General features: G+C 34.0%; 2 protein-coding genes across 3 annotated transcripts in view; both read right to left on the bottom strand.

Moving 5' to 3' along the window:
* The window catches only part of LOC113510254 (hemicentin-1), a 418868-nt gene that overhangs the window by 220467 nt on the left and 172882 nt on the right, over positions 1-25519 (bottom strand). The gene's annotated exons all lie outside the window — the stretch shown is intronic.
* On the bottom strand, positions 4126-22204 carry LOC128201939 (craniofacial development protein 2-like). Its single transcript, XM_052900370.1, has 3 exons — positions 21535-22204; positions 20917-20976; positions 4126-4193 (listed from the first exon to the last, which is right to left on the bottom strand). The coding sequence occupies exons 1-3, from the start codon at positions 22202-22204 to the stop codon at positions 4126-4128; spliced, it is 798 nt and encodes a 265-aa protein (XP_052756330.1).

The following is a 25519-nucleotide window of genomic DNA, read 5'->3' as shown; positions in this document are numbered from 1 at the left end:
GACACAAACCGTCAAGTCGAAGATGTGGGAACAATAATTGGAACCTACAGACGTACCATGTATATCTTAGAGTATACTGCCATCTCTTTGGTACACCTTACCCTTTGCTATTCCTAAAGACTAAGGTATTTTTAAGCAACTAGAATGGCATTCTTTTTGTCCCTCCACTCTTAATTAGTTCCATCTTTGATGTGTAAATCTATGACGTATATTGTAATTGAATAGATATTTATTTATTTACACTTTATTGCATTATTTTTTTATGCGTCTTACAATGGCAAACAAGCTGACGGTCCAACTAATGGAAAGTGGTAATCGACAGACTGTGCCGTCCATGATACCCTTCATATGTTAGACCTGGTTGGGTATATTGCTAGCAATGGGATTCTCAGTCTCCATAACTAACAATCCCTTTCCCCCCTGTGTATGTTATTAATATCTATTTGATTGTGCACCACCTATCCTTCGTCTTTTTTCTCAAAGTCCTCTATCCAAAGGTTATTTGGAAGACTATGCTTAACAATAAGACCGCCTCGTAAATCACTTCCCATTAAAATTAACTGCATTTTCTATTTTTATAAACGATATTAATTTTTATAATTTAAAGCAGTGAATTTACAGAGTACAGAGGCATTACACCTGAGTCCTCGCGAATGACAACGTATGGAAGCTATCATGGGCGTAACAGTATACTCTGTTATGTTCACGATACAGCTCATGTCTATAGGCAACGGTTATCACTTTCCATCAAATGCACCGTCAGCTTGTTTGCCATTCTAAGACGCATAAAAAAATTATGCAATAAAGTGTAAATAAATAAATAAACAAATAAATAAATAGATATCTATTCATTTACAATGAACGTCATAGATTTACACATCAAAGATGGAACTAATTAAGAGTGGAGCGACAAAAAGAAAAAAATGTGGGCGACCACAGACTGACACGGGAACGACAAGGGCGCGGCCGGATCAACGCAGACGGTTGCTATGTGGTGCGAATACAAATTATCCGGGCCGGGTAACCCGGAATACGGGGACTTTATTTGATGGCCGGCCTGATGTTTTGTTTAACGTGCACCTATTGTTGTGTTGTTAGATATTTTTAACTCGCTTATAAATGGTGCTTTACAATTTGATTAAACTTTTCGTATGTTATATATGCCATATATTTGTATAGGCAACGAGCAATGGATTTAAATGATTCTTTTTGACGGCTTAATTTATATTTTAATTACACAATCCGGATTTAATACGATGTAAAAGCACTAACTGAAGTGTCTATGGTGAAATCCAGCCCGAAACATTGGCAATAAAGAAGCAGGTATGTAGGTACTGTTTACTTGCAAAGATTTTTACATTTCGTTCGTGCGTTAAATCCCGATTGTGTATCTATACTTATAATAAATCTATAGAGAGGTCAATTCTGTACATGAAATATATTTCCAAAATAACTATCAGGGGGTGATTAGTGATCGATACTGATGCCAAAAATGCAATCAGTAAAATTTTTGTCTATCTGTCTGTATGTTCGTTATAGAAACAAAAACTACTAGACGGATTTTAACGAAACTTGGTACAATTATTCTTCATACACCTGGGCAGGTTATAGTATACTTTTAATCACACTATGATCAATAGGAGCAGAGCAGTGAAGGGAAATGTTGGGAAAACGGGAGAAGTTACTCCATTTTTAAGCTTCCGTCGCGTGTGCAGCCTTAATGGCCACTTTTTAAAATGTAAAAATGTCCACTCGTGCGACGTTGGGACGGGCGGCTACTTTAAAATATGTGTAAACAATGCGAAAGTTAAAATTGACTTAACTTATAATATGTTACTCATTTACTTTCCAATTTTATAATAAATTTATTTGCATTAAATAGGGTAGGCATCAGTGGTTTTGTAATGATTAATGTTAATAACTTAGAAATATTTTAATACTATTTCTATCTATCTATTTAAAAGCTGCGCTCTTGTCGGTGGAGATCTAACTTTTTCTAACTACCGTTAATTTCTTACTCATTTCAATAGTTTTTTTTTTTAATGGATAATAATGGAATGGTAACCCCACCTGTGCTAACGGTATACGTTGGCGGGGCATCAGTGAGGGATGACAGGTGAGAATGAAAAAGCAAGTTAGCCCATCGTGATGAATCATTTGGAATTCAGCACTATGGTTTTCAAGGGGAACCACGTGGAGGTCGACCTGACAGAGATTTTTTTTTATACTACTTAGAATGGCAAACAAGTTGACGGAAATCCCACCTGATTGAAAGTGGTAACCGTCGCCTATAGACATGGGCAAGACTTACCAACTTAGCTTATTTACTTCTCTCTCCTACTTGCTGTGCCCAACAGGGTCCATAATTGAAATGTTACCTACAAATTATATTATGGAATGCAATAAGAAATAAATAAATAAATAAAAATAAATACTATTGTAAATCTAAAACAACTGTCACGTATCATCCGCTCCATCACTCTTACATCCAACATTTATCCCACATATTCAAACCACTGTCGTTTCCCATTTCACACCGACGCACTCTTTCAAATCAACTCACTCACTACACATTTATACACCTCTCAACATCTGAATGAATAAGGTAACTGGAAATAAAGATATTTATCTAAAAAGGTTTTATAAAACTGCTCCAAAGCTGAAAAGGAATACATAATACGCTGACATTAATAAATTCAGGTGCAAAAACTTCATTCTTATTCAAGGGCTGGAACGCAAATTTTCCACGTTGGTGTATATCTTAGGCATTGACCGTAGTGAAAGCGAGGATATCTGAACTCTATTACAGTGGTCAAAAGAAACATAATTCTACAACAAACTCGCCAGGTCAGCGCGATAATATTCTTGTTACTGCAAGAGGAATAGCTTTTATAATAGTACTTAACACAATTAAAGATATTACCCTGTTGGTTGTATTTTTCTTGTAAAGCGAGTTTTTTAATATTTAACTTGATATGTTTAAACTTCACAGTTGGAATAAAATATGTCACTATCCACTTCTTATCTATATTCATAATATATACATACATATCCGTGTGTTTCCCGGCGTAGAATAGGTCACCCCTTCCTTTCCCGTGGGTGTCGTAAGAGGCAACTAAGGGAACTTATGGTTGAGTGATCGGCAGCAGCGTCTTTCTTAAAATATCTCCAAAAGCCAAATTATTGTTGCCAAGTATGGAAACCATTGCCAAAACTTCCTAAATAAAGGAGGCCTATATTCTATTGGAATAAAAACATTCCTCTCTGTAGTTACAACAAATAATATACATTTACAAAACTTCATTAAAGCTTCTACTAATCTCTACTTCCAGCAGCCAGTATTTCCGAACCGATACGACAACATAACCTTCAAGAAAAGAGTATATTCCTTTTTAAAAGGCTGGCAGCACACCGGCAATGCTACTGGTGTTGTGGGTGATCATGGGCGGCGGTAGTCACTTACTATCAGGTGAGCCGTATGCCCCCTCGTTTGCCCCCTGTGTTGTAAAAAAAATCTAATTGAGTGGTTTTGGAACTCATCGTGAACGAATAACAACCTTTAATACTACAAATAATAAAAAAAAACCATCCATAAAATTCTGTCAACAGAAGTAAATGGATAAAATTGTTAATACCAGCGCCATATTTAAATATGTCCGCGAAATATTACTTTTATTTAGCTCACATTTATTTTTAGCACATTTAATTTTGTGTAGCGAATTCTTTACCACGGATATCCCTGTATCCATATTCATTGGATGGCCATTTTAATGAATTATTGCGTTATATTTTCACTTTAATATTAAACTGTATAAAATACACACACTAAAACCATTTAGTATGTGCATGTTAATTGCTGTACTCGTAAATGTACATTTAAATGTAACGTAAACGTTTGTAGGTGTATTATTTGAAGTTATTAAAAAAAAACTGCTGAAAATGGCAAACGATATGACGGTATACTAAATGGAGGGTAAATTTGAAGATATATCAAGTATCAGCCGTTAGCTGTCCACTGTTGAACATAGCCTTTCCCATAATCTCTCCTGGGAGTTCTGCCAGTAGTTGTCACGCTTGGCAGGTGGATTGGCAGGACTTTCGCACCGTCAATCCGCCGCAGACGAGTCAGACGCAGAAGGAGGGGCGCGCCCAGTTCCGCCCCTCCTCCTTCCCCACTAGGGCCGGGGTGATACCTGTGGGAAGGTATTGTCCCAATGGTCCTGGGGGATGTGCTAATATACCGGCGCATCCTCCGAGTGGTAGGGTGAGCACGCCATCCACCCTATCTTGAGAGAGGAGACCTGTTCTTACCATCTGGGGGCGGGTCGCTGCCGTCTGAGATGTGGTGAGTGCGAAAGCGAACCCATGTCTCCGACATATGGCACCTCGAGGGTATATCGTCTGGTTTTTAGTGGGTACGCCCCCGCCTTACAGGGGAATTCCCACAGTACCCATTCACCTCCCATAAGGTGTATGGGTCTGCATAAAGCATTTTCCAGACGTTAAAAAAAAAAAAAAAAAAAAAAAAAAAAAAAAAAAAAAAAAAAAAAAAAAAAAGGTGGATTGGCAGGGACACTGCTGCCCATTGATCCATTCTAAGCTCTCTTAGTTGCCTTTTACGACTTCTAGGGTAAACGAAGGACCTACATGGTATAGAAAATTGTATATATAGACAGACGAAGTCGCAGGTAAAAGCTAATGTCAAAATGAAACTGACAATTGATTCCATTCCAAACGGATATAGGAAACGACATATAGTTACAACGAGTATAGTACATGCATTAGTTGAAACTACGTTCGTGTTGTTATTCATATTAGCTTAAGGCGAAACACCTGGCTGTTTACTAGGGTAGTAGTTACGTAAATTGCCATATTAAAATATGTAGAACTAGGGTAATGTTACAATGAACCTTATTGGGTTGTAATGAAAAGATTGTGCCATTATTATGTTTCTAACTAGCTGTTACCGCGGCTTCGTTCGATTGTACTAATAAAATAAATAATAAGCTTTTTTTGCCGTTGACTGTCCCGACATAGAATGGGTCACCCCTTCTTTTTTATGGGTGTCATAAAAGGTAATTAAGGGAACTTAATGGACAAATCAAATGGTCTCTCTTAAAACCTCAGCAACAGTCTATGATTTTTTTAATGAATGATAATGGAATGGTATCCCCGCTTGCGCTATCAGTATACGCTGGCGAGACTTCAGTGTGGGATGGCACATGAGGATGCAGGTCAGTTGGCCCATCAAAAACTAATCACGATGGTTTCCAAGAGGAACTGATGTCGATCTATTAGGGTATATTTCTAGCAATGGCCCTGTCAGATCTCGTTACTTACAATCTCTTCCCCTCCATCTAACTATGATTGCTAACCCGGTTGCTAAACGTGGCAGCTACTGGAACCCCCCTTATGATGAAGGCCTACGTTCAGCAGTGAACAGTTAATAACTGATATGAATAGATGAATAAACTTATTTTTTACGCAATTTTGTACACTTTTATTTATTAACGCCATCTGTTGTCAAATAGAGTCAATACTCTATTCAATTTGACACGTATTTAGTTTAATAGTCACAATTCGTTCACCCGTTTTTATATTGAAAAACGCCAACAAACAGAAAAAAATTGAACTGTTATATTGAATTCATTTCTAAATATATATATATATATATATATATATATATATATATATATATATATATATATATATATATATATATATATATATATATATATATTCTTTATTGCACTAAAACATACAGTAACAACAATAAGTTAATAACAATGTTAGCAAAGGCGAACTTATCTCTAAAAGAGATTTCTTCCAGTCAACCTAATGCAGTGGCATAGGAAGTAGTGAGTGGGTAAATGGGTAAATATGTATTTATCAAAAATCTAAAGAGTTCACTGTTAACTGTATTATAAGAGATATTTTTAAAAATCAATCAAAAAAATGTAGGAAATAATTCGATTCTTTATTTAAAAATTGACAGATAATTACGATGTTGCCACACTTGGGCATGCGTGCTCGATATTATGGGAGAATTTAAAATATGCATAATTATAGTCGATGACAGTTCATTTTATCATTTATTTGATTTACGAGTATATAAATGAGATGCGAACAGATGTAAACATACATGTGCATCCGGTCTGAGCCAGTATCAATTGGTGTTTACGTAAATCGACGCTAGAAAACGTGTTCCAAACGGTAAATGTGTTGCCAGTAAACAATTAAATTTTAATTGTAATATATCGCTTTGAATGTTACATTTATAATGATCGTCGTGTATTGAGGTTGTAAGCAAAGTTATGACGGTTGTAATTTGGGCATTATAATATAATATATATTTGAGAATATATAATATGTAAATAGCAATTTTTTTTGATGGGTGAAAATGGAATAGTAACCCCGCCTGCGCTAATGGGATACGCCGACGGAGCACCAGTGAAGGGTGATAGATGAAAATGAAAACAGGCCAGTTAGCCCATCATAATGAATTCGTCAGGAATTAACCATGATAGTTTCCAGGGGGAGCCGCGAGGAGGTCGACCTGGTTGGGTATATTGCTAGCAATGGGATCCTCAGTCTCCATTACTAACAATCCCTTTCCCCACCTGTAAACAGCATTCGTAGATACCTACATAATTTTTTTTAGTTTCTTTTTTTTAGAAATATTCCAATAATTGTCGCATGATTAAACAGTTTCGAAATGGACCGGAATAATTTTATTTTTTATAGTTTTTTTTTATGATTTCATATACTAAGGTGCAGGTGCCCTCAACTTTTGGTGGTTTTGTGGTTTTGTTGGCTACAATTATCGTATACCATCAGACGGGCCATATGCTTGTTTGCCACCTACGTGGTATAGAAAAATTCCTTTAATAATTCTTTGCACCCAATAATTTTTAGAATATAATTTTCGTTAAATTATATTTAATTTGCAATTAGTAAATTAGCATAATCGTTATTAAATATTTTTTTTTTAGTTTCTAAGAAAAAATAAAAAACAAAATTATTTGTTGTGTTGAATCATTTTCAATTTTTTATCGACTTTTTTAAGTAATTGTATTTTTATTCAAACATTAGTTTTCATTTATTCAATTAATCACATTCTGTAGGATTTAACCATGATTTTTTCCGGAGAAAACCACATAGAGGTCGAGAAAGTATATCGTCAGCAATGGTGCGGCTAGTACCAGTTATTGACAACTCCCGAAATAATTTGATTGATCGCTCGCAGTATTTTTATCGTAGTTTAAAATGGTACATAAATGTTTTGGTATCGGCTAAATTCCAATGATTTTTACTTTTACTGTTCATAAGGTAAAAAGTATTATAAGACAGTGTTCTACTAAAAAACAAATAGACGTCTATTGTAACAAATCCAGGTGTTTTGATGTAAAAACTAAACTACAGAAGCGATTTTGATAAAACTTTTACGGGACCAATCGGTAAGTACATTATTTTAGATAAAAAAAAAACACATTTATCCAATTTGGTTTATAACTCACGAACTTATGCGGTAACAAAACGTAAAAAAAATACAAACGAATTTGTAACCTCCATCTTTTTAAAATCGATTAAAAGAAATGACCATTAAACGATAAGACATAGCACTTATTTAACTATCCAAAAAAAAAAAGCTACTACCTAGTTTAATATTTAGGCAAAACTAACAACGAAAACTACTCATTGCCTTATTATCATACCATAAATACTAGAGCAATAGTATCAATCATAATTCACCTTCATACATACATTTAATATGCATATGTTATTTTAATCCAAAACTCCACCCAAATACTAGTTGAGTAGATATTCATTGTATGTATAACCAATTAATTATTTCATTATAATTGATCACTTTTACTATAACAAACAAAGTTAAACGCAATACAAACTCACAATGTAAATATCATGTGGAATTCGATAGTCATGTATTATTCATGGGGAAATTATACGGTTTGTAAAAAAAATCGGGTAAAATCAATATTAGAGAAACGGAGTATTTGAACTAACAAATAAAGTGAATATGGCGTGGTGAAAGTCGTGTTGGGTTGTTGTTATAAATTCTTACCTTCATCTTCGTCATATCAGGCTTTAACTGTCCACTGCTGAACATAAGCATCCCCCTTGGAGGTTTTGCTAGTAGTTGCCATACTTGGCAGGCGGATTGACAAACGCAGTTAGGTTTTAGAGATCTTTTAAGAGAGACGTTGCTGTACATCTCTCGCCGTCCCTTAGTCATCTCTTACGACACCCACGGGTAAGAAAGGGATGGCCTATTCTATGCTGGAACCACACTGTCAAATTCTAACCTTGTTATGCTTTTATTCCACTACTAGGTTTTATTCACATTCTTGATATATTAAATGACGGGGATACAGTAACTTAAGTTCTTTTGTAGCTTAATAATACGTGTTTAATAAATATTATAACGATTATTTGAGCGGTTAACGCGCCAATCCGTTAAATAAACTCACATTTACCTTCATTATGTTAACCCAGATTAGCAATAATTTAGGGATGACACGTTATTCTTTACCTTTGATTCATCTTCACACGCTAGAATCCAAATGGATACGTATAGTGCATTTCAGAGGAGTTTCCTTTCTCTAACGCTCAGATCGTGGAAGAAGCTCTCTGTAAAGGTTTTCCTTAAACACTACAATATGGGGTTCTTCAAAACGGGTGTATAAAGGTTTCTTCAGGGTCGGCAATACTTCTAGTGTTGTAGGATTCCGTAGGTTACGGTGACCGTTTACCTTCAGATGGATGTATTCATATGCATGTTTGCCACTTTCGTATAATAAAAAAAATAATAAATTTGAGAGTAGGAAGATAAAATGAAAAAAGTGCTAAAGCTCAGAATAGGTTAAGTTAGTAACACTGCTATGTAATGTTACCCTCTTATTCTTGAAAACCAAAACCTATTTGTAAATCTATTTTAACTATTAAAATGTTTTGTCATTGTACTTCAAATTGGGAATTTAACGTAAAAGAAAAATATGAAAACCACTTCAATAGCTGTGGTTTGACGTTTTTATGAATAAGGGGGTAAGAGTAAATTTATAATTATGTCTAAATTTAATAAATAAGCACCCAAAATCAGATAAGTATAAAGTGCACCAATTTACTCGGTCAGCGTAAGACAAATGGTGTAATCTATTTTATCGCCAGTGAGAAAGTCACAACGGTAACAAAGAAAAAAGAATTTAAACGGCCATAACTCAGGGCCCCTCTGCTAAAACCCTTCTGGGGTAAACGATGCTCAGAAACACGGGGGAAGAAATAAATCATACTGTTTCAATTATGCCCCATTTACTTATTCCATGGTTTATATTGTGTAAGTATTTAATATCACAATCATTTAGAAGTTTAGCATTTTATGAGTTGGAAACACCGGAAAGTTAACCCGCCAAATACTTAACAAAAGGTATCACGAGTGTTATGTTTCCTGACTTTGCGGCCTGTTTATAACAATAATTTTATTCATTAGTGACAACCCTGAGCCGAACATGTAAACAGGATTTAACTGTGTTTCAGTTTAAGAAACATTGTCTTTATAAAGAAAAATAATTTTGGCGGGTTTGAAAGTTTATTGTTGTATTGATGATCTTGGTGGTATAAGGGTTTAACACACTGCCTCACTTTTGAAAGACTGCAGATTCTATTCTTGCAAAATACAAACTTTTTTGTATCTATATTTGTATTGTTCTGGATTGTTCTCTGTGCTATATGAATGTATTAATAAGAGAATAAAATGTACACATATAATAAGTATGTCTCTTTCATACAAAATTGCTGGTATATCTAGTACAGAAAAAAGCACTCTTACACAATTACGTTGAATCTAACGACACTCATTCACCTAATCTATAGAGTCTTTCAAATCTTACGTCGCACAAAGAGTATGTATTTATACACACATACAAACAACACAAAAAATTACTCTCATTTCTTTAGCAGTAAGATAAAATATATCAAGTTCAATGGCATTCAATTCAAAAGCAATAAATTATGCATCTCAATTTTCATCGAATACACAATAAAGATTCGATTTGCGCCTCGCATTTATGGTATAAAATATCGGCATTAAAGCGGTCTCATTACCTTTGAATAAAACGCAAATTCTGTAAAAATCCAGACTCAAACGACCGATCACCCTTTACACATGCGATGACAAAGCAAAAACAAGTGCAGTTAGAACCGAGGGTTCTTTTGAAGTAGGATTAATCAAGTCCATAGATAGTGATGAGGATATCGGAGAGTACTTTCGGAAGCATTTGAACTGATTTATAGTATTTAATCGAGTCTACCGAAGGAAGGGCCTCATATCTGTTATTAGAAGTTTTTATTGAGGTCCATGCTGACTTTATTACTCTACTTATATAAAAGTACCGGTTATATTTTGTGACGTTCAATAAGGACTAGCATCTTAATTTGTTTGTGTTTTTCTCGATATTTTCTTGTCGATTCTGAATCGATTATTATCATTCTGTTTTGCAATTCATAGCGTTTACTCTCGTGTAGATTTATATTCGTTTTGCGATTTTTTATTTAAATATATCTTGTCAATAAACATATCCAGCTTTTTTCACACATTACACTTGATTGTCTTAATCGCCATATTTATATAGTCTATTCATTCTAACCTACTGTTTAAATTATAAATATTAAATGATAACCCCTTATTGATAAAAACTAAAAGATCGTACAAACCTATTTTAACTATAAGACTGTTTAGTTACTTTCTAACAAATTGAGAATTTAGCGCAAAAGAAAAGGACTTACTTTACTTCAATAGTTCAAATTAGTTTATGAGACGTTTGATGTTTTCATAAATAAGGGGGTAAGTTTTTACTTAGTTATATTCAGAGAATAAATTTGATAGTACTCATCGAATCAAAAGCAACATTGTAACATCACTAAAATAGACAATCGGAACACTCCCAGAAAGTTACTGAAAATTGAATTTCTTAATTGCCCATCCGTAACAGAGAGAATACTTTGACGAACTTCCTTCCTTTCGGTCATCGGCCGTGGTTTCTGGAAATTTCATTAATATTTTTTCTACCCCACCACAGAGTTTGGTGGAAAAGTTTTTTAATCTCAATCGGGAAGAGGGAACGGTGGTTGTCAGCACAGAATTACATTTACCTTCAGGTCACGAAAATTCTAAATGTTTTCGGCGGCTCTCGAATAAATCAACGAATAAAATGTTACACAATGGAAAATGGTGTTATTGACGAAAATCAATTCCGAATTGGGACGTGGAACCGCTAAAAGTTCGAGTATCTGAATGATCTGTTTTTAGGATAAAATTAACATTTATTTTACTTTTGGGATACGGAGTTGCTTAAACGGAATCGTTTAGCTCGTTGCACGAACTGTTTACCGTGGTTTTTTCTATGTGAACCTTTATCCGCATTTTATGTGGATATTTGTAAAAATTTTTTCGTTATCAATGTCTGCACTTTATAATGGCCTTTAGACGGGGGATATTATTTATACGACGACAAAATTTCTCTCCATATTTGCCTTGTCTTTCCAGGTTTTTAAGTTGACTAGAGTTAAATCCTCTGAAATTGTATCAGCAAATACGAAAGGGTTTGATCACTATATATATATATATATATAGAAGTTTTTTGAGACGTGGTTAATTTAATCAGTAATATTGAACTTGATAGATTTTTTAGTCTTCTTCCCATCTAATAGTGTATTATACTTTGTTTCCATAGCTGTGTCTTATGAAATGCTGTGAATATGCAGGAATATAACATATTGCCAATCTTCGCTGTAGAGTGGTAGGCACAATCCTTATCGTTGTCTTGATCTCAGTTCCAATTCTCGATCGAGCCAATTTGGAAAACGAACTTTTCTGATTTGACTCAGGTATGTGTTCTGAGCTGTTCTCAGATGTTCGTTGCACATAGCATTAGATATCCTAAAATGAACATCTGGCTATTGACATATCGTAATAAAGTGACATGTATTACTATTTTTTTTATACCGTCATCACATGAGGAATGATGTGAGACATGACAGTGAAATTATTGTGTATTTTGACTCCAATCTCGTCACGAGCAGCATCTCTTCTGGTGTTGCAGTATTCATGGATTGCAATGGCATTTCGAATATATTTATCATTACTAAAAATTTTATATGAGTTTGTTTGTTTATCTTTAAGACCCTTGATCGCTCTATGTGCTATCATAAAATTTGATATACATGTAGTATTTATATCCAGATCATTCACACATGCTGACAATCCACCTGATGGAAAGGAGTAACTATCGCCTATAGACATAAATAGTAGCATGGACATAACAGAATATACTTTGCCATCCATGACACTCTTTACGCGTTGTCATTCCTAAGGTCTAAGGTGTTATGTCTCAGTACCTTGTAATCACACTTAAGTTACAAGTAATAACTAGTAATTATGTAAAAAATACATTAATCAAATAAATGGCTTTTTGTTACAAACCAGAATATCGAGTTACCGAATCCAATAGGTCGTTCGGTGACCGCGGAGACCTTGAGTAAATATTTATAGGTAATCACTTTCACACTCTACTGGAAAGAGAAAGCTATTATTTTATTTACAGAGTTTTTTTTTATAATGATCTTGTACTAACCTCTTTAAAATTGTCAATTTAATATTAATTTTGTACTTTTTTTGGGTATTCTTTAAGCGATATGTCTGAATCGATGTCGATCGTGTTTGCTCTCGTATTGGTCTCGAATGAATTTTGTATAATTACTAGTTGCTGTCGGTTAGAAGCGATATAATCGTAGAATTCTTTTTTCTTTTTTAAGCCAAAATCAAAAAAAGACATCCCAAAATCGTTTGACAAGTATACCAAATATAGTCCTAAACATATTATTATAGATTTTTTATTACTGATTCATGATTTATTTATTATCTATATGGGCAATTACTGTTTTCTATCATGTGTGCGTGAACCTGTTTTCTATTCTTAAAAAAGAACTATAAGAATCTAAGGCCTAAAATTTGAATTTGAATGAGAGCCTATAAAATCAAAGCAACCAACTCCGTCAGCTGAACATAACGCTAAATATTATCGCCTCCTCAAAAAAGATGCTCACGAAAAAGGTCGGAGTCCGAGCGTGTAGTCAAACAGAAAGGATTTGGTGGATAAATCCGTTTATTACACTAAGGCAAAGGGAGATGGGTATAGTGTAGCCATTTCATTGAAATTCGAGTGGCACATAAAATGGCGCGTAAATTTCGTGCACTAATGCCTGGACAGTTCCCTGAATGTTAGATGGGGAGACGCGGATGGGTTTAGCGCGTTTTTATAGGGGGCCGAATTATTTCGTCTTTACTGGGTGATATCTGACTTTACAAGGTTTAACGCTGGCTGATTTACAGATACATTTATTATCCTAGTTTAGAGGATTTCTTTATCTAAAAATAGAGGAGTTCGACATTTGTGAAAATTAAGCATATTGTAGTTAAATATAGAAGGTATATTTTTACATTTTATATTTATAATCTTCATTGGTGTCTTCTATAGGTTTCATTATACACTGTCGTTTATACACTTTATATACTTTCTGGTGGCGATAGTGTTAAAATTAAAATAAGGAACTGCGCTAAACTATTTGCATGTATAAAATATAGTAGTTAATAGCAAATCGTTTTACTAAGTATTTTGGAAAACACCACTTTCAATACTATTTTCGTCAATCCTTTAAATTATTCGATATAAATTTTCTTTTCTTTATGCAACTTAGAATAGCAAATCAGCTGACAGCCCACCCAATGGAAAGTGGTAACCGTCGCTATAGACATGAGCAGTACCATGGGCATAACAGAGTATACTGTTTCGCCAATGATACCTCCCATGCGTTGCCATTCCTGAGGACTCAGGTGTTATTCCTCTATACACTGTAAATTCACTGGCATATTCCACTCTTCAAACTGAAACACAGTCCTGCAAACACAACTGTTTCACGGTAGAAACACGAATGAGACTGAAATGCCCAAGCAAATGACTTTTATACAAAGCCTCCCTCTGGTATTCCGAATAGTATTTAGCCAAAACTAATTTAAATTTGTTAAAATCTATATCTATGTTAAAAATTAATTTAATAGTATACAAACTCTATTAAATTTTCCAGTAAATGGAGTACTTTCCTTAGATTAAAATTGTAGTATCAAACCAAATTGTAAATTAACCAGCGGTAACATCAAAGGTATCGCATAATATCTTACTTAATTTTATTAGTGTTTCTGATACGCTAGTACGTTACGATAGAAGTGTATGCCAAATCACAAACTTGTTTTTAGTTTATTATTAATTAATCGAGTAGTATGGATAAAGATTTTAAATCCACTTAAAACGTCATAAAATTTTATTGGAGCTGATTAAAAAAATTTATCATTATTGTCTAATTTAATTTCTGATTTCTGTGTATGTATCAGCCATTAACTGTCTACTGCTGAACATAGCTCTCATAGTTGCCATGCTTGGCAGGTGGTTTGGCAACCGCAGTTTGGCTTTTGGTAATGTTTTAAAATTAACATTGCTGCCCATCACTTCACCATAAGCTCCTTTAGTCGCCTCTTATAACACCCACAGGTAAGAAGGGGTGGCCTATTCTATGCTGGGACCACATATCAATTTATTTTATTTATTATATTATATTATTTATTTTAGTGAAAAAATTTTTTTCATATTCTTTATTCTATGCCAGGACCTTCTACTACATATAAGACTATTCTTGAAGACAGTCTATACAGACTATCATTTATTTATTTATTTAAAGGTACACCAACAGCATATTGCATTATAATATATATAACAAACATTAAATACAATATGTACATACAATACGTATGTTGACCAAATAGGCGACGTGCTGAAGAAGGGCCAAATTAAAAGTACCCATAACCGGCGAGCGTGTATGAAAAAATTGATGAATGTGGAAGAAGCAAAAGAGGTTTGTTTGAATCGAAGCATTTGGCGTTCCATTGTTTCTGCCTACCCTAATGGGAGACAGGCGTGATAGATATGTGTATGTATGTATGTAAATACAATACAATATTAATGCACATGCCTTTTAAAGGTATGCACAGCATTTGTTTCAACATAATTATACAGTATGAAATGAAGTAACAATTATAAGGAATTAAATATTACAAGACTACAAATATTTTAAAAAATTTTGAATCGCTATCATAAAGAATAGTCCTGAACTATTTTATCTTTTCTCTCTCCTGTACTGCATTTGCCTGTAAAGGGCACGAATTTGAAGGAAAGGCAAAGAATTTGACATTCCACTGGTTATAAAGTGGTAACCACTTCCTGCAGGGATGTGTTCATGCTATATTATGGAACTGTGGTATTTAAGGTAGTTGATATTCATAAACACTAAGGGTTTTTATAACAGGGGGCAAACGAGCATTCAGCTCACCTGATGGTAAGTGACTACCATCGCCCATAAGCTCATCACCTGCAACACCAGAGGCATTGCAGGTGTGCTGCTGGTCTTTTGGTCAGAAGATTACGATGTTTCGATCCGAAAATATTACTGTTTGAAGTTGATTTCAAAGTGTGCCATATTCTAATAGATCTTAATTTCATTACTGTATTCCTTCAAACCCAAAATATATCCATTTAAACTATTTGGTGTTAGAAACAAAAATAAGATATGGGTACCCATAGAACGTAGTCCTGTATCTGACTTTTATATAAAGTCGTGTAAAAATTATTATATTGTATTATTATAAATAAACAACTCGGATATAATCTGAAGTATCTTTAACAACTTTACAAATAAAAAAAAGACAAACAAAAATAAGGTAAAAACAACAATTGCCTGAAGTTGACAAATTTCCAAATGTATATTATAACGATCACGTAGCCATTGTCAAATTAAACAGACCTCCAAATTTCATCAAAGTTTGCGTAGACACTTGATGTTAGAAAAGCAATATCTGGTACTCAAAACTTTGAATATTACAAACAAACTGCTATATCTATCAAAGGAACATCATTTCAGAAGAAATTGGTACGCGGCGAGTTGTAAAATCCTATTTTATGTGCTACATTGCAAAAAAGGTTATTAAATGAGAGTGGATCAACGGAAAAAGGTTAGGTAACAATAAAAAAGGTAAGGAGGCAAAGATCCGAGAGGGTTCTCTTTATTGTAGTGGCTAGAGGCTTTTGTTTTGACCGCCTTTTGTTCCATCTGGGTTTCGCTCCGAATATTTTCAATGGCTACGATTTTTCAGTTGGGAAAACAAGTTAAATTTATGTTTATGTTAATAAAATAAGTCTCAAGTCAGAGGCCGAGGAATCACGCCTGAATTTATAAAGGCCGAGCGTTCTGATGACGTATTGTTAATTGTTTTTGTTCTGGAGTAATATGTAAACCGTAATACTATGGTTTTGTTTCAAATAGGCACGTTGGAATTTTTAATAATAATTTAGAATGTTAAAAAACAAACGGATAAACCTACAAGATAGCATAACCTCCCTCGACTGAAAAAATAATTAACAAAATCATTTCAGAAATGATGAAAATAATACGCACAGAAACAAATAATAATTGTGTCCCATAAAAAAAATCTAATATAATTGTAACAAAATTTGAAAGAACCAATACTGAAACGGATGAAAGACAATTATTAAACATCTCAAAACTGTAAAAGATACTACGTAATATAAAAAAAAAGCTTCAAATAAATTTAGAACTTTATCCTTTTTAACGTCGTTTAAAAATACAGTTCAAGTTAAGACGTCTTTTTGGAATCAGATAACATTTGCAACAGTCAGCAAAATGTCTCTGACTACCCCATTTGAAATTATGGCGAATACTTATAAGGCAATTAATTAAAATTTTAGATGCTTTTATAAAATTTCAATATAGGTAATAATATAACGATTGAGTTATAATAAAACGAATCTACTCGTGAACTATAAATTAATAGGACATGTCGCATTTATCGTTCGAGCCAATTTGTTTTCAGATTGGGCATAATCAGACCGCAAACTCTAAACCCAAAGTTCTGACAAGTTTAATCCCAAACGAAATATGAGCATATCGCACTGCCTACGTAATACAGTTTGTAATCGGAACCACATCGGGGCACCAATTTGTGATTGCAAGAGGCTTTTCCTAATTCTCGGTGATTAGGAATGCTAATCAAGTATTATATTAATTTAATTTATTAAGTTTTAAATGTTTTATGGTTTTAAATATTATTCTATTATTGCAAATTTTTAATGTATAGGTATATATGTATAATGAGAATTTTATAAACTTATTATGTTTGTTGTTTCAAATTTTTAGATTCTGGATGAAGTCAATACAATTGTCGGGAATGAAAAACATACTCAGTTCACAAAATGGACAAGATGTTGGCATATTTTATAATTTTTTCACGAAAAATTGGTAGATTTTTATTTAAAGATTAAATGTAAGATGAGTGGTTATGCCTGGTACCGTAGTAGTTAACTGTGAAGAATCCTCGTCTTCACTGCTACTATCTTTTGAGCAATCTTAATGTTTCTGAGTCACCTGCATTCATTAACTCTCTGCAACATCCGACCTTTCATCTAATAAGGTATCATGGAACGTTCCAAATATAAATTTACTTAAACAAGATAAATTATTAAATAATAAATTTTACATTTTCTTATTATATCTAATAAGCGAACATAATGTAACTTTAGGGTATAAACTTGTAGAATATTCTGCAACGCTTTAAAAAAAAATACAAACTAAAAGTCTAAAGAAACCATACAATACTGTAAGATGTATTAGAATATTAATAAAACTCGTGTTGACTTGTAGAACATAATTTTCTTCAGCCGTAAACAAGAGTCGTGTTTCTTCTCGCTTTGTTCCAAGATTATGAGAGTAGACAATAACGCAGTGCTCAAGTTCGTGAAATGTAGGAGAATTTAAGCTGGGACAGAGTGTTTGATGTTGCGTATTTTCCAGGTATGTGAATCTTTTGCGTAGGTTTTTTTTTTAATAAAAACTAACAAATTATGAATATGTACGAAAAAAAGGGTGAATATAAAGGTCAACGACTTATTTCAACTATTTGCATAGCAAAGAAAAAACAATACATTCAAAATCAAGATTATATTTACTTATGTCATTTAGCTGTACAATACTGAAAGTCGTTAAAAATTTGAAAATTATATATATGAAGACCCATATAAATGTCCAAATTCGTATATTATTCCATTAAATTAGCTTTTTAAATTAAAATAAGTAAATATGTTCACAACTATAATCTCTAACGAGGTAGGCAAAATTTTACAGAGCTTACAGCATAATTTAAATTAAATAATAAAATGGATTTTCTAGAATGTGTCCTCAAAATTTGGTTGTTTGGTTTCCCATAATGCAGCGTGTCCTAATTTGGGTATCAGACTGATGTTATTCTCATTTAACTTTGAGTTTATAACAGTTTTAGTATTTTGTACATTTTCGCCATCTAAATATTTAGGTTGAAATATTTTAACGTTCATAATATTATAACATGTGTGTGTACCTACAGTTTTAATTAAAACGAAATTGCAGGTTATTGCACATTCTAGATCCAGAAGTGTGTTTGTGTGGAACTCATTATTTTCTTCTTAGTTCACTACTATCCGCAGCTAGTTTGAAGAACAAGAAAATTTAATCAAAACAACATCGCGAGTTTGAAACTGGTTGGTACAAAGCCTTTCGTACGTTTATTACTTTGACCATTGAACCGTGATACGAAATGGCTTCTTTTGATAGAAATTCAAACCAGTCTTAATGGGAACTAGATTGTTTGACTTGTACAATTTATGAGTTACATATTAGGCTTCTATAGGTGACTTGGACTCTAAACAATAATGGTGTGGCCTTGACCTTGTAAATACCATTATTATATAGTTATATTTTATCACAATCAGTATTGCCACATATTGTTTTCAACATCATTAGTTTTGCTCCTATTTTGATAATTGAGAAAATATCAATGAAATCATTGAATTAGTGGATGTTCCGACATGTTTCTAGGGTCTATAATCCGAGTAGTATCTAGTAATTTACAGGGATCGTATGCCAGCTTGGTTCTTTCTTTGTTTTTCTCTAAGGTTGACTGATAAAGAATGCTATTAAGCATTAATTTCACCTTTTGATCAGTGTCATGTATGTGGTTTATAAATTTACATACATACATACATATCTGTCACGCCTGTCTCCCATTAGGGTAGGCAGAAACAATGGAACGCCAAATGCTTCGATTCAAACAAACCTCTTTCGCTTCTTCCACATTCATCAATCTTGTCATACACGCTCGTCGGTTACGGGTACTTTTAATTTGGCCCTTCTTCAGCACGTCGCCTATTTGGTCGACATACGTCCGTCTAGGGCGGCCCCTACCGACATCTCCATTCATTCTTGCTCGATAAATCTCTTTCGTAATTCTTCTTTCATCCATCCTCTCCAAATGACCAAACCAACGCAACATTCCTTTTTCGATTTTGGTCACTACATCGACTTTCAGTCCACACTTCTCTCTAATCATACTGTTTCTTACTCTATCTTTTAAAGTAATACCACACATACTTCTCAAAGCTCTCATCTGTACAGCATTTATCTTACTTTCATGCTTCTTCTGCCATACCCACGATTCGCTTCCATACATGAGTGTTGGTGTCAGTACTCCTTGAATTATAGCAAGGCGAGCTTTGCTCGATACATTTTTACTTGACATAATCGAGAGCAGTGCACCGTTAACACTGTTTCCCGCTTTAACTCTCCTCTCAATATCTCTTTCACACTTCCCATCCCTCGTAAACAAAGAACCTAAATATAGAAACTCACTCACTTGCTCCACTTTTTCATCTCCTATCATAATCTGGCATGCCGTTAAACTTTCATTCCTCTCAAAAACCATTACCTTCGTCTTCTTCGCATTTATTTTCATACCTTTTCTTGCATACGCTTCATTCATTATAGTCACCATTTGTTGTAATTCATACTCCGACGATGCAAAAAGTACTTGGTCGTCGGCGTATAAAAGAGTCTTAAACAGAGACTCATTCATCCTGAATCCACAATTAGATCCTTTCAAATCGGTCAAGCAACTGTCCATAAATAGGTTGAACAGCCAAGGAGACGCTACACAGCCCTGTCTAACACCGCGTTCAATGCCAAACCAGTCTGTATAGACTCCATTTATTCTGACACAGGCATTTGAATCCTTATATAAAGATTTGAATGCCCGTATCAAATGGCTGCTCACCCCATACATTGCCAGTGTTGACCACAGTTCATTCCTCTCCACTCTATCATAAGCCTTTTCAAGGTCAATGAAGGCGCAGAAAACCTTCTCATGTTGAGCTAAGGTTTTCTCTGTTATGCACCTTAAGGAAAAGACTTGATCCGTACATCCCATACCCTTTCGAAACCCTGCTTGCACATCCCAAATTTTACTTTCCGTCTCATTCATCACTCTTTTAATCAAAATCCTAGCATACAATTTGCCTACAACACTAAGAAGGCTTATTCCGCGGAAATTTTTGCACTCCTGCTGTGACCCGCTGCCTTTATATAGTGGCACAATAACAGCTTTGCTCCAGTCACCTGGAACACAACCGGACCGCCAACATTTATTGAACAGCAGACACAGCAGGTTTACAATGATTTCTCCACCTTCTTTAAGCATTTCGGCAGATATTCTATCGAATCCCGCTGCTTTACCAAATTTCATAATCTTCATTGCATTCATTACTTCATCCATACTTATATCACTTTCACTGTCAACTTCTTCGTCCATTATTTCATTTTCAACATTCTTTCTTTCACTTCCACGTTCAAATAAACTTTCAAAATATCTCTTCCAATGATCTAAGACTTCCTTTTGTTCCGTGATAACATTACCATCCATATCCCTTATCACGCCCATTTTCGGATCTCTCTTTTTACCTCTAGCTGTTCGAACTAAATGCCAGAAAATCTTTTGATTAGCTCGAAAATTTCTAGAGAATTTCCTTTCATACTCATCCTTACATTCCTCTTTCTTTTTGCTTACTAATTCTTTAACTTTCTTTTTCATTACATCATACTTCTCTTTTGCAATTTTTTCAATGTCACTTACATTACCTTGCATTCTCTTATTAGCTCTGGTAGCTAACAAATCCATCCATGCTTTTTTCTTTAGAGCCACCATTTCTTTCACTTCGCCATCCCACCATACATTCATTCTCATCTTAACATCCTTCCTCTTACTTACACCACAAACTTGAGTAGCTATATCAAAGATTCCGCATTTAAATTCCTTCCAAAATTCTTCTATCTCATAGTTATCTTTCTTCAGTAGCTCTCTAAATCTTTCATTCAATCTTTCTTGATACTGATTTCGAACCTGTTCTTCTGTCAGTCTCTCTACTCTTACTCTTTCTATTTCTGACATACGAACACGTGGACGATGTCGCCATTTATTGAATAAGCCACCTATTCTCGATATCACCAAAAAGTGATCAGTTCCGACATTCGTACCACGATAGACTCTTGTATCCTTCACTTTCGCTCTCAATCGTTCATCCACAATTACAAAATCAATCATACTTCTCTCGGTTTGCCTTTGCCATGTATACATATGAATCAGTTTGTGACTAAACAAAGTATTAGTCACCACCAGATTTCTCTCCAGGCATACTTCTAATAAACTTTCACCATTTTCATTCACTCTTTTATCTCCAAACATTCCTAAGTTCCTTTCATATCCATCGCGACGGATTCCCACCCAGCCATTAAAATCACCTATCAAAATAATTCTTTCATTCTCCTTACATTTAGTCATAATCTCCCTTACACTATCCCAGAAATCCTCCCTGACCTTTGGTGGCTTGGACATATCCGGGGCATAAGCGCAAAGGAGAAAAATACGGGTCAAACCAACTTTCAGTCGTATCCAGAGGAGTCTAGGACTTACAAATTCAAATTCTTTAACAGATGCATTCATTCTCTCTGACAAAATAACTCCCACTCCTTGGCTGCTTCTTTCAGAGTCATTAACTCCGGACCAGTACCCAGTATATCGGTCATAAGTAGTAATAGAGCAGCCTTTCTTTTTTGTTTCACTTACTCCTAATACATCAATTCTTCTTTCACTCATCATCTCACATACTTCGTCTATTTTACTATCCATACCTCCACAAACATTCATCGTTGCAATTTGGCATTCCTTTGCCCTCTTTTTGCCATTTGGGGATACAGGGGAGACATGACGTGACCCGTGGCATAACGCATCGCCGTCGATGAGAAATTTGTCCCCCCCAGATACGATGGGACTGCCTGAGTTGCACTCAGGGACGGATTCTCCGGCAGTGCCGGTACCCTCCTGTCCTCCTTTATAAATTTAATTTCAGTAAATTATAGTGCTATTCTAAAATCCATATAAAATTCATGTTTAATTCTAATTTTCTAATATTATATCCGAAGCAATATAGTACCATCAAATACAGCTATCTCAAAGTGCCAAGCAAAAATAAGAAGTGAGCTTCACGCATGAAATTAAAGGATCAACCTTCGCTTTGACCTTTGATTTCTGTAAATAGAGAAAAAACAGGAAAACGGAATGAGGCTTCTTATACGCAAGATCATTGCTAAAATATTCTTTTTAAAAAAGGCTATTTATAAAAAAATGTAGAAATTAACAGACATATGAAAGCAGAGTCTGAATAAAAGTAACTGGAAACTTGATATTTTTCACTAAAATTATTTCCGGAATATAGGGGTTGTTTTTAGAAACTCCCAAAGGATTGGAAGATGATATATTAAATGTGGGCGAAGTAGTTAATATTGATTTTAATACTATAAATATTATATCCAATGACGTAAGTAAATTATGTATATACTGTAGAACAGAAATAGTTATATACAGACTAGGTTCAGAAAAAATACTAACAAATAAATCAGAATATAAAATAGTATTCTGCAATTAATACATAATATAACGGAAGAGCCGAAGTCATCAAAGCTCAGAGACACATTTATGGCCAAATGACTTAAATAACTCAGAATGAACATCATGTTCTTCTTTAGGATGACTGTAAAAGAACTTGTTGTGTGATAAAGTCTCATTACTTATTTATTTATTTTACACTTTATTGCACTAAGCAAAAAATAACAAATACAGTAAATATTAATGAGACCTGACACAAAAAACGGTCTTATCGCTAAACAATCTCCTCCAGACAATCTTTGGGTAGAGAACATTAAGAAAAAAAAAAGATTATATATATACTAATATATATACATATATATCAACAACAAACAAGCAAAAAATAGATAGTACTAAAATAAATAAGAAAACTAGAATAAATACTTTTTATACACTCAATGAGTCCAACAAACTTTATCACGCCGATACAAGTACTGGCAATAAAACGGCTATATACAGGTACTTAAATATTCTGTACAATGAAATACCACGAAATTGGCAATTGAGAATTTTAAAAGAAAAGAAACCGAGACGGATTTTCAGATATCACAGGTCGCGATTCTACTAACACTAGCGTGCTGAAATCAAGTGAGCTTTTTTCATCCGAACTTGATAATATATATAGCTGTTGTAATGATAATCTTGCTAGCAGGAAAAGGATCAATTGCAGAAAGTGCTTGGCTCCGCAGTATCCAGGAGTGGACATTGCGAGTGCAGCCAAATTATTCCATCTTGCAAAGGACAAGGACAGATTTTGTGACCATTCAACATTCACTAGGTGGAGAGGCATTATAAGAAGAATAAAAAAATCGTGACGATGACCCCATGATATAATAGTAGGCAGTTTGCTTTAGGGCTCGGGTTTGTTTCTCAAGTAAATTTTAGAAATAAATTTTTCAACTCTACGGATGCAGTGTAGGTGTTTTAGGTTATGATTTTCGTTGCCTGGTCTGTTATAACATGGGATATCCTAGATTGTGGTCAATGAATGTATGTCAATATCCTAGAATGGTACAGGTCGTTATTGTAGTTGTGTGACACTTGTTTGAAAGACAGCCACCGTGGTAATGAATAATGAATAAATCAATACGTAAAGGCTAATGAATAAATAAATACGCTTGTAGATTTATCCATCATCACTTCACGTGAAAAAGCCTTTCCATTAATACAAAGGAAAAGGAAAGGAAAGGCCTCGAACGTCATTTCATAAAGTTATGAAACAGCTAAATCTTGTAGAAGAGGACGCATGCAATAGAAATAGATGGCGCTGCATGATTAAAAAAGTTGATCCCGGGTAACAGCAAAAGCAGATATAGAAGAAAAAGTAGAAGATTTCACATACGTCTTCCGATAAAAATATTCAAAAATTAAACTTTAAATTTTAACAATTTAGCTACGTAAGATTAAATGAAATATTGTAGAATAAATAACCTTAAGTGAACCTATGTAATGTTGAGTTACTAACGGATTTTGTATTTGCGCGTACCGACTGCGGGTGCGGAGTTGGGATTTCTCTATTATTTATAAGAAAACATGAAAATTTAATAAGAAAAACAGCGCCGTACTTCGTTCCCTTTGTCTATGGATATAGCAGTATATAAATATTAAATAGATTTTAATTATAATTTTCTCTTTGAGTAAGTTTTTTCTCCAAATAGTATCGTTGCTAAGATTGGAAGTGAGTAGCTATTTCCCGCTGCTCTGTCTATGTGAATTTTGTAATTCTTCTAATAATACATATGTTGTGTGAATTGTTTTTATTCTAATATCGTTTTCTAATGCAATACAAGTGGCTCATTTATAAGAAATTGACTATTGGCCGTACATGAGCGTCCATAAGACCGGATAAATTGCAGCTGTATTGCTGGCCTTTTAAATTTGATCTTTTCTTGAAGGTTGATGGAATAAATAAAGACAAACAACATTAGGTAACCAAAGCTGTATGAGAAAAGGTGTAAGTTGATAGTAAAACTACGTTATTATCGACTAATAAAAGTTAAATCCGAAACGCAGTAGTCTCGCCTCCTACTGCATCGGATTCAAATTTACAAGAGTGGGTGTATTTATGTACATTCTCATAACAGTCACATAAAAAGTGTCTTTGTAATTACACTCATATTTTATATTACTAACTGACTCGGCAAACGTTGTTTTACCATATACATTGTTTTGAGAACTTTATACATGAAAATTTATCCTACTACAATTATTATATTCGATTGCTATCTTGTAAATCTATTGCGGCATATAAAAATCGCGATTAAAAAACAGGAGTTGATCGCAAAAGCGTAAAACTTTGAATTTGTATGTATTTTTCAATACTAAATCATCATAAAATAAAAAATAAAAATTGTCACAAAATAAAAATGAAATATTTAGAGGTGGATCACCCTTATCATTGAGGGGTATGAAAAATAGATGTTGACCGATTCTCAGACCTACCCAACATGCACACAAAATTTCATAAAAATCGGTAAATCCGTTTCGGAGGAGTTTGATAACAAACACCGCGACACAAGAATTTTATATATTAGATTG

This window comes from Galleria mellonella, unplaced genomic scaffold (genome assembly GCF_026898425.1).
Source record: "Galleria mellonella isolate WM207_F2 unplaced genomic scaffold, CSIRO_AGI_GalMel_v1 utg65, whole genome shotgun sequence".
Classification (NCBI taxonomy): Eukaryota; Metazoa; Arthropoda; class Insecta; order Lepidoptera; family Pyralidae; genus Galleria; species Galleria mellonella.
The sequence above is the reverse complement of the archived record's forward strand: the minus strand, read 5'-3'. Positions and strand labels throughout refer to the sequence as shown.

Bases quoted from the DNA above. Each gene is read 5' to 3' on its own strand.
- LOC128201939 (XM_052900370.1), bottom strand. From the start codon at position 22,204: ATGAATGTTTGTGGAGGTATGGATAGTAAAATAGACGAAGTATGTGAG. The intron at 20,977-21,534 runs GTACGAATGTCG...TCTGGCATTTAG, and splicing joins GGATACAAGAGTCTATCGTG to TTCGAACAGCTAGAGGTAAA. The intron at 4,194-20,916 runs GTAATGTTATCA...ACCTTCCCACAG, and splicing joins CGTGATAAGGGATATGGATG to GTATCACCCCGGCCCTAGTG.